Genomic DNA, 14,706 nt, shown 5'->3' with positions numbered 1-14,706 from the left:
AACAAAGTTTCCCTGTGGTTTTTGTCTTCAATTCCTAGCTTGAGATTCTATCCTTAGCACCTACAATTGTGGGTTGTGATCTGGCAATATCAGCCACATAAACCTGTTCATTACTTGAGATGCTTTTCATTAGACAATTTAATCACAGCAAGAAACAAGCAAGTTAGAACAAAATTTGGTACACCAAAAGTGATTTTGTTGGTGGATAGAATGTGGGAATGTTGTCTTTTGGAGTAGTGTTTAAGATATTAGGACTTTAAAAAAAAAGATATTAGGACTTTACATGACAAAAGGCATAAAAAGTTGCACATAGAACTTAATCAGCTCTTCTTGTAGGACCAGGAATATGAGTATTGAAAGTAATGGTCACAGTAGCACTTCAGGGAATAGGATTTCAGTGGGAAATGGACTCCATTAAAAATTTAGCTAGAGGTAATTTGAATAATATTTTGTCCCCATATCATTCTTATTTTCTCCATTCCCTAAGAAATTGAGTAAGGTAAAATTAAAAAATAATAGGCTGATTTCTTGGACAAAGTATTGCTTCTCTTGGGTGTTTATTACTGATAATTCAATCAGGTCTACAGTGTAAAAGAAACAAGTGGTGCAGAAAGAAATAAAAAGTCTGTTTTGAAGAGATAAACAGGACTAGGTAGTATCAAATAGTAGTCCTTTGGTGGGGCAGAGACAGGGACTTTTGAAGTTTAGGACCATTAAAGAGAAGGCCCTTCTCAGCATTTGAGACCCAGGAAGGTACCCTAAGTGCAAGACTCCATCCATCTAAGCCTTTAAATTATGGAGGGAATAGGCAACTTGATTCCTAATCCCAAGAAGCAACTTCACAGAGGACCTTCTGTAAAGATTTTCCAAGTGTGGTAGCATCCATCCCAACATAGAAGCCTAATTTGTGGTGAGTAACTCATGTCGTACTGGTTCTGGAAACAAGACAGATGTAAAATGTACAGGTAGGTCATAGGTTCTTCCTCTGTTGTTTCAGTTGAGCACTGCTACATACATCTGTTTGGCAGAGTCAGAAACCCAGTGAAGAGACTGTGAGAGGTCATCGCATGAAGCTGTGAAGATTACGCCAGTGTTGTATTTTGAGATGGTAAGATATTGAAATGCCCAAGCTATAAGACGTCTGCCATGGGGAGCTGTATACAGTGAGTGGAAGTAGCAAAGGAAAAACATGTATGAAAAATTTCAGGGGTAGAGTTATTTAAGCCCTTTGGGAATGAAAACTCACCTGTCTGAAACAGAGCTATAGGATTTGTTAATTCTTGCTCAGAATTAAATCTTCCCCCACTGTCCACAATGTGTCCACATTGCTTTCTTTTTTAAAATTTTTAAATTTTTTTTAAAAAAAATGTATTTTTCTCTCATCCAATATATTCCAACTGCTATTTTCTTCCCTTCACTCCTCCCAGTCCTCTCCACTGTTCCCCTCTCCACCAGATCCACTCCTTCATTTCCCTTCAGAAAAGAGCAGGCCTCCCAGAAAAATGTACATAACAAGTTAAAATAAAACTAGACACAAACCCACATGCCAATGCTGGATGAAACAACCTAGTAGGAGGGAAAGGGTTCTGAGATCAGGCAAAAGAGTCAGAGACACCCCTCCACTCACACTTATAGGAGTCTCACAAAACCACCAACCTACACAACAATAACTTATATGCAGAGAAACTTGTTGCTGGAGGGCTTTTCTCCAGGTTCTCCAAGCCCCGCAGTCCCACCATCCACGTATAAAATAATCACTCATATGCTTATATCACTTATAAACTGTATGGCCATGGCAGGCTTCTTGCTATCTGTTCTTTTATCTTAAATTAACCCATTTTTATAAATCTATACCTTGCCACGTGGCTGGTGGCTTACCAGAGTCTTTACATGCGGCTTGTCCTGGCGGTGGCTGCAGTGTCTCCCCCCTCAGCCTTCCGCTTCCCAGAATTCTCCTCTCTCCTTGTCCCACCTACTTCCTGCCTGGCAACCTACTTCCTGCCTGGTCACTGGCCATCAGTGTTTTATTTATATAGAGCAATATCCACAGCACTTCCCCTTTTTTTCTTTTTTTAAAAAGGAAGGTTTTAACTTTAACATGGTAAAATTACATATAACAAAACAATTACCGAGCAAGAATTATAGTTACAATATTAAAGAAGATGTCCTATATATCTTATATTTGTGAGTTTAAGGTTTTATATCTAACTTATCTTTTATCATAACTGAGGAAATTACAACTATCTAGTTTTCAACCACATCAAAGACCTGAGAAGGAACATAATGGTACCTGAGAAATGGTAGATGGATGCAAGCAACTTTTGGGAATCTTGCAAAAGTAGACCAAGACAGCTGGCAGCCTGGACAGTCACCTAATGTTTCTCAGCATTGTTGGTGCATTCAAATTGGCTACAGGCCTAGAGTATCTGACAGACCATTTTTAGAAGCAGGAATTCTGAGAGACCATCTTACCCTGTCTTGGCAGAGTACAGTAGTCACTTTCCTTGTGTCCCGCTTGTCCAGAAAGGACAGCATTATATTTGTACTGTCAGCCATCAAGGCAAGGGCAGTTCTTTGCCCAGTAGGCCATTTTGTGACAAAAAGACAAACTTCCAAATGGAAATGTCTTAGAAGCCCAACATTCTCTCGGGATCAATTGGTGCAGCCAGGAGCAATTGTGTCTCACGTCAACAGAATTCTAAGTTATTTAAATGCCATATTCTCTAGGTCTATGAAGTGTTTGAAGATTACCTATCTATCTGAAATATATCTATGTATACCTAGAAGACTTAACTAACATGGCTACAGATATGATTTTCATAGATGACTAATATTAATCTATTTTTTAATTATCCATTACAATTTTAAATGAGTTATGTAAACATAATACCTCAAACAAGAATATATATATAGTATAACAAAATTAACTTCAAGTTTGTATCAATAAACTAAAATTTATATCAATATAAAACATTTTCAACATAAGCTAAAATCTATACCAATGTAAAACATTTTAAACAAGTTGTTCCTTAAAAGTAGGTTCATTAATCTACCCTTTTATCTTATCATCTCCATATCCTCCTATATATCTATATCATATCCGCTTTTCTTTTTTAGAAAGAGATCACATTTATAATCAACCTGTTTTAAATAAAAATATTGTTTTTTCTCTGTCCCACACCAAAGGGCTCTTTTGATTTGGGACACAAGAATCTCTTAACCATTTTTTTTTTTTTAAGCAATATGTCTGGGTTTAGAGGGGGAGTGAGCCAATTCCACCTCTAAAGCCAGCTTGGTATATTTGGGAATTTGGGCGTAGCATCTCTTACTACTTCCTGCTGGAGGGGTCACTGTATCTTATGGGGACGCAAAGAAAATTTTAGGCCTATGGGGTAGTCCATGAGGCTGTATTGTGTGAACCAGTTGCCTTGAAACCGATCTGGATGTTAGATTATCTGGGCCCTGGTGTCATCGGAGAACTTTCAGGGGGTCTTGGCTGATGAAACCTGATGTATCTTAATTTGGAACAAATCCACAGCCTCTGGCTTTCTGTGGAAACAAAAGCAGAACCTCTTTTCCAAAGCAACATATCCTTATATCCAAATTTTGAAGTCAAGGTACCTTTAAAATTTACATTTTGGCATAACTGAACAGCTTTTATAATCAAATGTTTTTCTTTAGTTACGAATATCAAAGAGAACATAATCCAGATTTTATGTGTGATAGCCATCTTTACGTGGCTTATTACCTTTGCTGTTTTTTTAAAACACTTTATTTTTAGATACTATTTGTTTATATAACGGTATATATATATATATATATATATATATATATATATATATATATTTTAAGCCTACGTACATTTTTACATGCATTATAAACTATTTCATCTGAATCAGTCTTATTGCGAACTTATTGCTTTAAACTGTATGTAGCCTTTTACGCCTGAAGCGGCACTGTGGCTGCTGGCTCCGCCCACTTCAGCTTCCCAACATGGCAGTGGTACATTTTCCGCCAGCTCTGGGAGTCATCAATTCTCAGAAATAGTGGGTCTACGCTTTTATCAAGGCAGCGTGTAGCCCAGAAACCTCTTTTTTTTTTTTTTTTTTAATAATAGTAAAGACTAAATCTACCACACAGCGTTATGTGTCGCTGGCAGACGCCTCATTCCCGCCATACTGCCGGTCAAACGCACACGCTAGGAACCCGCCAGTGTTCAAACCTGCGTTTTGCGGCGTCTAGCTGCCCATATGAGACAAGAATCAGGAACCTGGTTTTGGCTCTGTTTGGAATTGGTTATTAAATATTCTCAGGTTTAAGGTGGAAACTTGAGCCGTTGGGCGCCATTTGTTGCTGGAGGGCTTTTCTCCAGGTTCCCCAAGCCCCGCAGTCCCACAATCCACGTATAAAATAATCACTCATACGCTTACATCACTTATAAACTGTATGGCCATGGCAGGCTTCTTGCTAACTGTTCTTTTATTTTAAATTAACCCATTTTTATAAATTTATACCTTGCCACGTGGCTGGTGGCTTACCAGAGTCTTTACATGCTGCTTGTCCTGGTGGTGGCTGCAGTGTCTCCCCCCTCAGCCTTCCGCTTCCCAGAATTCTCCTCTCTCCTTGTCCCACCTACTTCCTGCCTGGCAACCTACTTCCTGCCTGGTCACTGGCCATCAGTGTTTTATTTATATAGAGCAATATCCACAGCAGAAACTAGTGCAGACTCCTGTAGGCTCCATGATTGCTGTTTCATTGTCTATGAGCACCTTTGAGACCGTTTTCCTTTAAGTTAGGAAAATTTTTGACTCTCAGTTGTTTTTAGAAATATTTTCTGGGCCTTTGAGTTGAGATTCTTTGCCTTCTATTCCTATTATTCTTAGGTTTCATCTGTTCAAAGTGTTCCAGATTTCCTGGATGTTATGTTTCGAGAAAATTTTAGATTTAGCATTTTCTTTGATCAATATATCCATTTCTTCTATCATATTTTCAAAGCCTGAAGTTCTCTGTTCCATGTCTTGTGTTCTTTTCTTTAAGCTTGCCATTGTAAGTCCTGTTTGATTACCCAGATTTTCATTTCCAAAATTGCTTCAGTTTGTATTTTTTAATAGCTTTTGTTTCCAATTTCAAGCCTTGACCAGATTCATTTATGTTTATCACATGTTTGTTTTGTTTTGTTTTTGTTTTGGCTTTCTTTAAGGAGTTTATTCGTTTTCTCCAATTTTTAATTTATCCTTTCCCTGTTTTCTTTAAGGAATTTATTCACTTCCTCTTTAAGAACTTCTATGTTTTTCATAAAGTTGGTCTTAAGGTTTCTTAATTATGCTTCAACTGTTTTGGAATAGTCAAGGCTTGCTGTAGTAAGATAGCTGGAATCTGGTAGTGACACATTATAGTGGCTGTTATTGATTGTGTTCTTATGCTAGTGTCTGGGTATCTGGGTTTGAGCTGATTGTGGGTCTAGGTGCCAATTTCTCAGTTTGTCTTTGTTGGATGGGTGTTCTGTTCCTTGGGTTCTATTTGTTCTCTGGTCTTCTGCTCTGTGTGGCCTATGTTTGAACACTGTTTGTTATCCCAAGTTGGGGACTAGGAATGTTGCAGTAGGTGTGGCCTTTGTTCCAGCAGGGAGTAGCTGCCCAAGTTTGGGGCTGATAAAATGCGAAGAGAGGAGGGAACTTAGGGATAGTGTTGAGGGGCGCTGAGAGAGTTGGGGAAGCTATGGGCAGTTGGCCTACGTGAACTTCTGGTACATGATGTATCCTTTGCTTGAGCAAGGGGTCTTCCTTCACCAAAGCTGAAGGCTACAACCCAGAGATGATTATGGAAGTGGGATTGAGGATAGTGTTGGGATTATTGAATGAGTGGAGGAGTCCAAAGCTAAGCAGCCTATGTGGATTACTGATGGATGGCATGGCCTCTGGTCCAGCAGGGAGTCTTTGACTCAGTTTGCCTACCTATTTTCCTGGCTGGTATGACCTGCATTTGAGCAGAGGCTATCCATCTGATTTAGGGGTGGGGATATGGCTTTGCTGGTAGCAACTATAGGGTTTGTGGGGATTGTGTCTGTGGAAATGTACAGAGTGTGGAAATTTCCTGGGCTGGTGGCCTGCCTACCTATTCCTCTGACTGTTGTGACACACACATGAGCAGGGGATTTCTGCCTGAACTGGATGCCATATTCCTCTTTTCCTTAATGGGAACATATCCTGTGACATTGTATGTTGAAAATATACAATCCCTAAGTTCCCTCCTCTCTTTGGGTAAGGATCCCTGCATGTGGCCCCATCAGCTGCCAGAAGAAGCCTCTCTGGTGACAATTGGGCTAGGCAGTGATATATATTATAACAGAATATAGTTATGAATCATTTCATATCTTTTGTTGTTTTTCTGTTATATTTGATTCTATCCTAGTTCTCTGAGCCATCCAAGTACCAGTTCCTAGTCATCCAGGCAGTATCAGGCATGGGCTTCCTCTCAGAGCCTTGGCTTCAAGTTAGACCAGTCATTGTTTGGCCACTACAGAAGCTCTGAGCCACCTCTGCCCTAGCATATCTTGCAAGCAGGACAAGTGTGGGTTGAATGTTTTGTGACTAGCTTGATGTCCTAGTCTTGCTACTGGGAGCCTTATGTTGTTACAGAAGATGGCTGATTCAGTATCCATGCCCTTGATTACTAGGAGTCCTCTCCAGGGTCACCCTGATAGGTTTCAGGAAGCTTGCACTGCATTATATTTCCACATGCCCTGCTAAAAGCTCCCCTATTCCAATAATCTCTCTCTGTACTTTCCCCCTATGTCTCTTAAATACTTACTTGGTCCTTCCTGTTTCCATACCCTTGTCCCTCCAGTGTGCCCACAAAATCTATTTTCTCTGTCCAGGGAGATCCATGCAGCTCTCCTGGAGCTGTTCTTGTTACTTAGCCACTCTTCATCTATGGAATGTAATGTGATTAACTGTGATTATTCTTTATTTTCTAATATCCACTTAGAAGTGAGTATACTATGTTTGTTTATGTGCTTCTGGGTTGCCTCAGTTAGGATAAGAAAGAACTCAAGAAACCAAAAAACCACAACCAAATACTCAGATTATAATGGGGTACCTTTCTAAACAGAATCCTCAGTAAAACAATCTAAAATAGCTGAGAAACACTTGAAGAAACGTTCAACATACGTAGCCATCAGGGAAATGTAAATCAAAACTACTTTGAGATTTTAATCTTATACCTTTCAGAATTGTTAAGATCAATAACACAAGTGAGAGCCAATGCTGGAAAGGATCTGGAGCAAGTGCAAACCTCAAGACCCAGTAATAACATGCTTGGGCATATACCCAAAAGATGCCTTTCCCTCCCACTACAAGGACATTTGCTCAACTATGTGTCTTTGAGAGATTTTTGTTGATTGATGATTGATGATTGATCTGGAAAGGCTCCTCCACTGAGGGTAGCTGTATTCCTAAAAAAGTGGGCCTGGGATGGAAAAGAGAGTGATTTGAGCTTGAGGCAGTGACTAGGCAAGAGAGAAATCCAGGGGGGAAAATCTTTGCCCATGGTTTTTTCTTCAAATGCTAGCTTGAGCTTCTATCCTAAGCTCCTAAAATGATGAACTGTGATCTGACAGAATCAGCCAAACAAGCCCATTCATTGCCCAAGATGCTTTTGGTTAGAGGACTTTTAAACAACAGCATAAAAGAATGTAAGAACAAAAAAATGGAGCACCAAAATTGGTTTTGTTGCTAGGTAGAATATGGGAATGTTGTCCTTTGGAAGAATGTGGATGATATCAACACCTTAGATGGCTAAAAGTATAGAAAATTTTACAGAGAACATAATTAGCTATAGTTGTAGAACCAGGTAGATAGGATTGTTGAGAGTAATGGCAGAAAGTGTAGGTTGAGATCATAGGATTCCAGACAGAAGTAGATAGACTCAATATATATTAGAGTTCATTTGGGTAATATTGTGGCTTCATAATTTTTCTTATTCTGGCTATGCCCTGGAAATTTGGTAAGGCAGAATTAAAAAACAATGGGCTAATTTCTTAAATAGAATATTGAATCTCTTTTATGGCTATTACTGATGACTCATTCAGCTCTGCAGTGAAAAAATGGATCAGAAATTAATGAAAATGAAAAGGTAGTTTCAGATGGTAGCCAAGTATTGAAATAGATGGGAATTTTCAAGGAGTTTATCAGCATTATACAGAAGTCCCTTGCTCTGTAATGGAAACCTAGCAAGGTGTCATAAGGATAAGACACCATCCACCTAAACCTTCAATTTATAGAGGAAGCAAAGTGATTCCTAGTCCCTGGAAGCAACTTCATATAAAACCTGCTGCACCTGTGGTCCAAGCATGTTGGTGTCCATTCTAATTAAGAAGTCAGAATTTGCAGGCTTACCCTTCTTGATCGTGGAAACAAGAAAACATCAAAATTTTAGGTCATGGACTCTTAGTTTGTGGTTTCAGTTCAGCATTGTGACAGGCATCTATGTTTGGCAGTGTCAGAATACAGTGAGGAGACAGAGTTTATTGTGTGAAACTGTGAGGATGAAGCCTGTGTTTCATTTTGAGACCACAAGATGATGAGATATCTATGCTATGAGACATCTCCCATCATGAGCTGGCTGCATATAGGGAGTTAAAGTAACCAAAGAGAGAGATGAATGAGACATTGCAGGGATAGGGCACATCTAAGTCCTTTGAAACTGAAGCCTTATGTGTCTGAGACAGAGCTATAAGATTTGATGGTTTTCCTCTGTGTTTGAGACTTGCCTTGGTCCGCTCTTCTCTCACTCTGTTCCCATTCCTCTCTTTTGGAAAGTGAATGGTATTCTGTGCTATTGTATGTTGGAAAGATGTAATTTGTTTTCTGATTTTACAATATGTCACTGTCAAGATTTTCTTGAGTGTCAGAAAAGGCTTTGGACATTTGAATAGCATAGGGGATATCGCAGACCAAGAGTATCATTGAAGTGACTAAGTGCATTTTTTTTTCATGGATGACCACGAGCCTATAGTGACCTGGATCAGAATGTAGTTGATTGTATGAAAAACTTCCCAGATATGATGATGTATTTGAACATGTTTCTCTCTTTGGGAACTTTCTTTCGATTAGGAGGAGCCTTTCTGGATGAAATTCCTCATTGGGGATGGGTTATGAACATCTATAGACTCAACCAATTTCCTATTCTTTGTTTCTACCTATTGTGTTTTGGTTGAAATTCATGAGCCAGCATCCTTCTCTTGCAGTCATGCCTTCACCACCATTATAGACTCTAGATACAGTAGAAGCAGTTGCCATTCAATGCCAAGCCAGTTTGGTAGCCTGCTGTTTAAATTGTTTGTTTTTGATGACAAGGTTTTTCTGTGTAACCTTGGCTAAACTGAAAGTACCTCTGTAAGCCCAGTTGGCCTTGAACTCAGAGACCACCTGACTCTGGCTCACAAGTGCTGGGATTAAAGTTGGGCCAAAATTCCTGGCTTTTTTGTTTTTATATTATTGGGTGATGGGCCCAAAATGTAGGTTTTTGTACATGTCAAACAAATACTGTTATACTGAGCTTCACCCCATCCTGAAATTTGAAATTTGGCAGATGGTATCATTTTGTTTTCCAGCATGACATGTATTCATGACATTAATACTGCCTGAGCCTTCTGTCATTGGATTGCAGGTACAGGACATTCTTCCTGCCTGCTGTGTTTGATTTGAATATTTTAAATGAATATGAGTATTTTACCTGTATGCATGGATATGCACCATGTGGGTATCTGGTTCTCACAATGATCAAAAGATGGCCTCAGAAACCCTAAACTTGGAATCATGGATAGTTTTGATCTCTTGTATAAATATTGGCAGTTGACCCCACCTATATGCAAGACCAGCAAGAGCTCATTACTATTGAGCCATCTCTTCTGCCCTGTGTTGATTATTTATTATCAACATTTATATTGCTAATGTTTTCATCTGACCATTTGAAACTGTGTTTAAACACTCAATGCCTTTTAGAAAGATCTTACTGATGTTACACATTAAAATGAGGTACTTCAGGTTTCTGGAAGATAAATACAGAAGTGGAGTGAATGTCTAACTCTTTGTAGAAACTAAAGTAAATAACCTCTGTGTTCTTTCTATCTTTTTGCTTGTTTGACTGATTTTTTTGCACAGGAGACAGGGTCCCAATATGTACTTCTGGCTGTCCTGGAACTGATTGCATAGACTAGGCTACCATTCAACTCAAGCAAATATACCTGCCTCTGTATTCTGAGTGCTAGCATTAAAGGTGTGATCCAATACATCCAGCTTGTCCAACTTATTTTTCTTTTTTATACTTAGTAATTGTTCATACAATTTTTCTAATGTGTAGTCTGTACTGTTGATCTGTTTACTTTTCTATGTTTGTTAATAGGCATTTCTGTTGCAAGGTTATATCCCATACAAGGGGTACAGAAATGAGAGAGGTGAACCTCCTTATTCAGTTTTCTTCTAGAGTGACTTGATGATTACATTACAATGTCTGTGTTATGGAGGAAGTAAGTGGAGCACCAGAATTATATGACTATACCATGAAGAAGTATAGATTTACAATGTTGTCAGTATCATGCTTTCTGTTGTACATATCTATGTGATATTTTAGAATGCAGTGACCTATGATGATGTGCATGTTGCCTTCACTTGGGAAGAATGGACTTTGCTGAATCCTTCCCAGAAGAATCTCTACAAAGATGTGATGCTGGAGACCTACAGGAACCTCATTACTATAGGCAAGACTGAATTTTTCTTCATATAAAATAAGGGGACAACTATTCTTTGGCTATTGATGCTTCTCTGTAATTTGAGTGAGAAAGAAGAATGAGGTGAATAAATCAAGTATGGTTCTAAGGTTCACTGAAGATAGTAACTTAAATTTTGCACAATTTTTAATAATATACCATACATTTTCTGAAACTATATTTTAGGATACAGCAGAGATGAACATAATATCGAAGAACACTGTAAAATTTCTAGAAGACAAGAAAGGTAATTTTCTTTTGCAAGCTGTTACAAATGTGCCTTTGAAGAAACTGTAAATGTGTCCTGGAAGTTTCAAAGAAAAGCAACAGTGTAAATTAGCACAGCTTATAATGCATTGATGATTATTAAATTCTGACAACAAATACCATATTCCTCAACTTCAGGTAGGTGAATTACATTTTCAAGGCATTCTTTTAAGAAAGAAGACAAGAAAACAATGCCTTAACAGACGTGGCCATTTGAATCAAAGCCCCATGAGTGCTGTGCTGTACAACTGACAGTCCATTTCATTTCATAACACTCATATTAAAAAAGGTAGACACATTGAAGAAGTGATAAGTATATGTTCAAGACCTCCCAATAAGCAAATAGTCCATAGTAAAGTTAGTGTTACCTATATACTTTTTGTGACTTTGATAAATTTAGTGAAAGAGGCACTTAGAGTCAAGGGCTATTGTGGAGAGACCTTAATCCCCATACCACATATCTATGAGAAACAGAAATTCAAACTGTATGAATTCAATGTGGAAACCTTTTATTTGTCATTCTTCCTTTACTATGTATGTCATATGTCATTCTGGATACAAGTCACATGAACATAGGGATATGGAATGATGGAACATACCTCTCAGAACTATTAGAATATATATAGCAGTCCCCACATTGAATAGACTTGTTGAATCTGATTCAAGTATACAAGTAAATAGTTTTCCACCTTCACTGTAAATACATCAACAATCTCACACTGTAGAAAAGCCCTATGAGTACTAGGACTATGTAAATAGTTCGTTTGTCATAATTCATCTAGAAGATGTAATGTGACTCACAGTATAGGAAAATTTATGAAAGCAATAAGTTTGATAAAGCTGAGTTTTTCCAGTTCTCTTCAAATATGTGAAAAATCTCATATAGAAAAAATGTGTAAATGTGAATCATGTAATAAATGCTTTTACCATCACAGGTATCTTCAAAGATGCAAAACAACCCCTAATAAATGGGAATAATATGAGTGTAAACAAAGTAATAAAACCTTAATATCTGATTCTTTGCAACTGGACCAAATTGTAAATTAATTCATTCAAATATAAAGATTCAACAGTGTATTTAAAGTGGTAAAGCTTTTACATGTGCCAATTATTCTTGCAGGAATGAAAGAAGTTGTACTGGACAACAACCTCCTGAATATCCTCAATGTGTTAAAGCCTTTGCTCATCACTGTACTCTTCAAAAGCATAAAAGAACACATACTGGAGAGATACCCTGTGAATGTAATCAGTGTGCGAAAGGCTTTCCACATTTTAATAATCTTGAAAAACACAAAATAACACATACTGGAGAGAAACCTCATGTATGTAATCAGTGTGGTAAAGGCTTTTCACAACTCAGTGTTCTTCAAGTGCATAAAAGAACACATACTGGAGAGAAACCTTATGTATGCAATCAGTGTGGTAAAGGCTTTTCACAACTCAGTATTCTTCAAGTGCATAAAAGAACACATACTGGAGAGAAACCCTATGAATGTAATCAGTGTGGTAAAGGCTTTTCACAAGTCAGTCATCTTCAACGACATAAAAGAATCCATAGTGGAGAGAAACCCTATAAGTGTAATCAATGTGGTAAAGGTTTTGCACATCCTAGTAATCTCCAAATGCACAAAAGAACGCATACTGGAGAAAAACCCTATAAATGTAATCAGTGTGGTAAAGGCTTTTCACAACCCAGTCATCTTCAAATGCATAAAAGAACACATACTGGAGAAAAACCCTATGAATGTAATCAGTGTGGTAAACTCTTTCCACGTCCCAGTAATCTCCAATTACACAAAAGAACACATACTGGAGAGAGGCCCTATACTTGTAATCAGTGTGGTAAAGCCTTCACTTCTCAAAACAGTCTTGGAATACATAAAAGAACCCATACTGGAGAGAAACCCTATGAATGTAATCAGTGTGGTAAAGATTTTGCACGTCCCAGTAATCTCCAAATGCACAAAAGAACACATACTGGAGAGAAACCCTATGCTTGCAATCAGTGTGGTAAAGTCTTTGCAGAACAAAAACGTCTTCAGATACATAATAGAACACATACTGGAGAGAAACCCTATGAATGCAATCAATGTGGTAAAGCCTTTGCGGAACAAAGAATTCTCCGAATACATAAAAGAACACACACTGGAGAGAAACCCTATGAATGTAATCACTGTGGTAAGGCCTTTGTATGTCAAAGTCATCTCCGAACGCATAAAAGGACACATACTGGAGAGAAACCCTATGAGTGTAATCAGTGTGGAAATGCCTTTGCACATAGCTCTCATCTTCAAAGGCATAAAAGGACACATACTGGAGAGAAACCCTATGAATGCAATCAGTGTGGAAAATTCTTTGCAGAACAAAGATGTGTCCAAATACATAAAAGAACACATACTGGAGAGAAACCTTATGAATGTAACCAGTGTGGTAAAGTCTTTGCTCATCTTTGTTCTCTTCAAAGGCATAAAAGAACACATACTGGAGAGGAACCCTATGAATTTAATAAGTTTGGTAAGACTACACATCATAGTGATCTTCAAAAAAATTAAGATTGTCAACAATCTGGTCAAGCATTTTCACATCTGTCTTTATATAATTGTATCTGAAAACTCATTGGAAAAATAAATTTATGAATGTATTAAGCCCTATGAGTTTCAACAATAATATTTCCCTTTTAGATTTTTGTACTTGAATTACATGAAATGACTCACTCAGGTGTAAAACTTTATGGATTTGTATTAGTGCCTTGTCTGTTTTTGTGATATAATGTCTAGGTCAACTTATAAAAGAGTTTAGTTTGACCCTTGGTTCTAGGGGGATATAGGATCACCGTGAAAGTGGCATGGTAACAAATGCTACACATGGCAGCTAAAGCAGGAAGCTAAGAACTCAGATCATCAGCTTGAAACATGATGTAGAGTGGGAACTGGAAATGGTGTGCAGATGTAAATTCTCAAAGTCTTCCCACCCAGGAACATATTTCCTAAAGCAGGGCAGCAGCATTTCCTAAATCATTCCAATGGACGCCAGCAACTGAATAGGATTGACTTCTCTCACTTCAAGTCTACATTCTTGCTTTCTGTTACACAAACCAATTTATAATAAAGAAAAACTGTGTAAGTGAGCTTGTAGATGTCTCAGCACCTGTGTTATAGAAATGGATGCTTGTAAGAGAAAAACTTTCATGAGTAAAACTTGTTTAAAGATTTGTTTTACTTTCAATTATGTGGTGTCAGTGCGTTTGTGTGCATATGTGCATCTATATGCTGGTTCCCAAGAAGCTTAGACACTTGGATCTCCCTGTAGCAGGAATTATGGGAAGCCATCCAAAATTGGACCCTGGTCCTGGGAATGAACTTTTCTTAACTGCCCAGCTATGTCTCTAGCCTCCTAAATATTTTAGAACTGACATTATTTTGATGTCAGGAAATAGGGATGAACTTATAGAAGAGGAAACCCTATTCATCTAAATAATTTGGTAAAGACTTTAGACCTTTTCTGCTTCAAGAAAAAAAAAGCCTTTTTTTTTTCATTTTTTTTTCATCATAGTCTTGAAGGAAGTAAATTACTTACCATGTTCACTCCAGACTGATGGTGGAGATGACTGCATTGTGATTTCTTTTTTTTTTTTTTTTTGTTTGGGTTTTTGTTGTTTTGTTTTTGAGACA

General features: G+C 37.9%; 2 protein-coding genes across 2 annotated transcripts in view; both read left to right on the top strand.

Annotated features, from left to right (window-relative positions):
- The first annotated feature begins 1,002 nt into the window (after nucleotides 1-1,002).
- On the top strand, nucleotides 1,003-14,246 carry LOC107400336 (uncharacterized). The gene is made up of 4 exons (XM_076563832.1): nucleotides 1,003-1,108; nucleotides 10,633-10,759; nucleotides 10,955-11,015; nucleotides 12,156-14,246. The coding sequence occupies exons 1-4, from the start codon at nucleotides 1,106-1,108 to the stop codon at nucleotides 13,585-13,587; spliced, it is 1,623 nt and encodes a 540-aa protein (XP_076419947.1). The 5' UTR covers nucleotides 1,003-1,105; the 3' UTR covers nucleotides 13,588-14,246.
- LOC143266765 (uncharacterized) overlaps nucleotides 1,010-14,706 on the top strand; it is a 401,183-nt gene continuing 387,486 nt past the window's right edge. Inside the window, exon 1 of the mRNA XM_076563825.1 lies at nucleotides 1,010-1,108. The gene's annotated coding sequence lies outside the window, so the exon portion shown is untranslated. The remainder of the gene's footprint in view (nucleotides 1,109-14,706) is intronic.

This window comes from Peromyscus maniculatus, chromosome 2, assembly GCF_049852395.1.
Source record: "Peromyscus maniculatus bairdii isolate BWxNUB_F1_BW_parent chromosome 2, HU_Pman_BW_mat_3.1, whole genome shotgun sequence".
Classification (NCBI taxonomy): Eukaryota; Metazoa; Chordata; class Mammalia; order Rodentia; family Cricetidae; genus Peromyscus; species Peromyscus maniculatus.
Note: the sequence above shows the minus strand (reverse complement) of the source record. Positions and strands in the feature narration are given on the sequence as shown.

Bases quoted from the DNA above. Each gene is read 5' to 3' on its own strand.
- LOC107400336 (XM_076563832.1), top strand. The intron at 10,760-10,954 runs GCAAGACTGAAT...ACTATATTTTAG, and splicing joins CAGGAACCTCATTACTATAG to GATACAGCAGAGATGAACAT. The intron at 11,016-12,155 runs GTAATTTTCTTT...TTATTCTTGCAG, and splicing joins ATTTCTAGAAGACAAGAAAG to GAATGAAAGAAGTTGTACTG.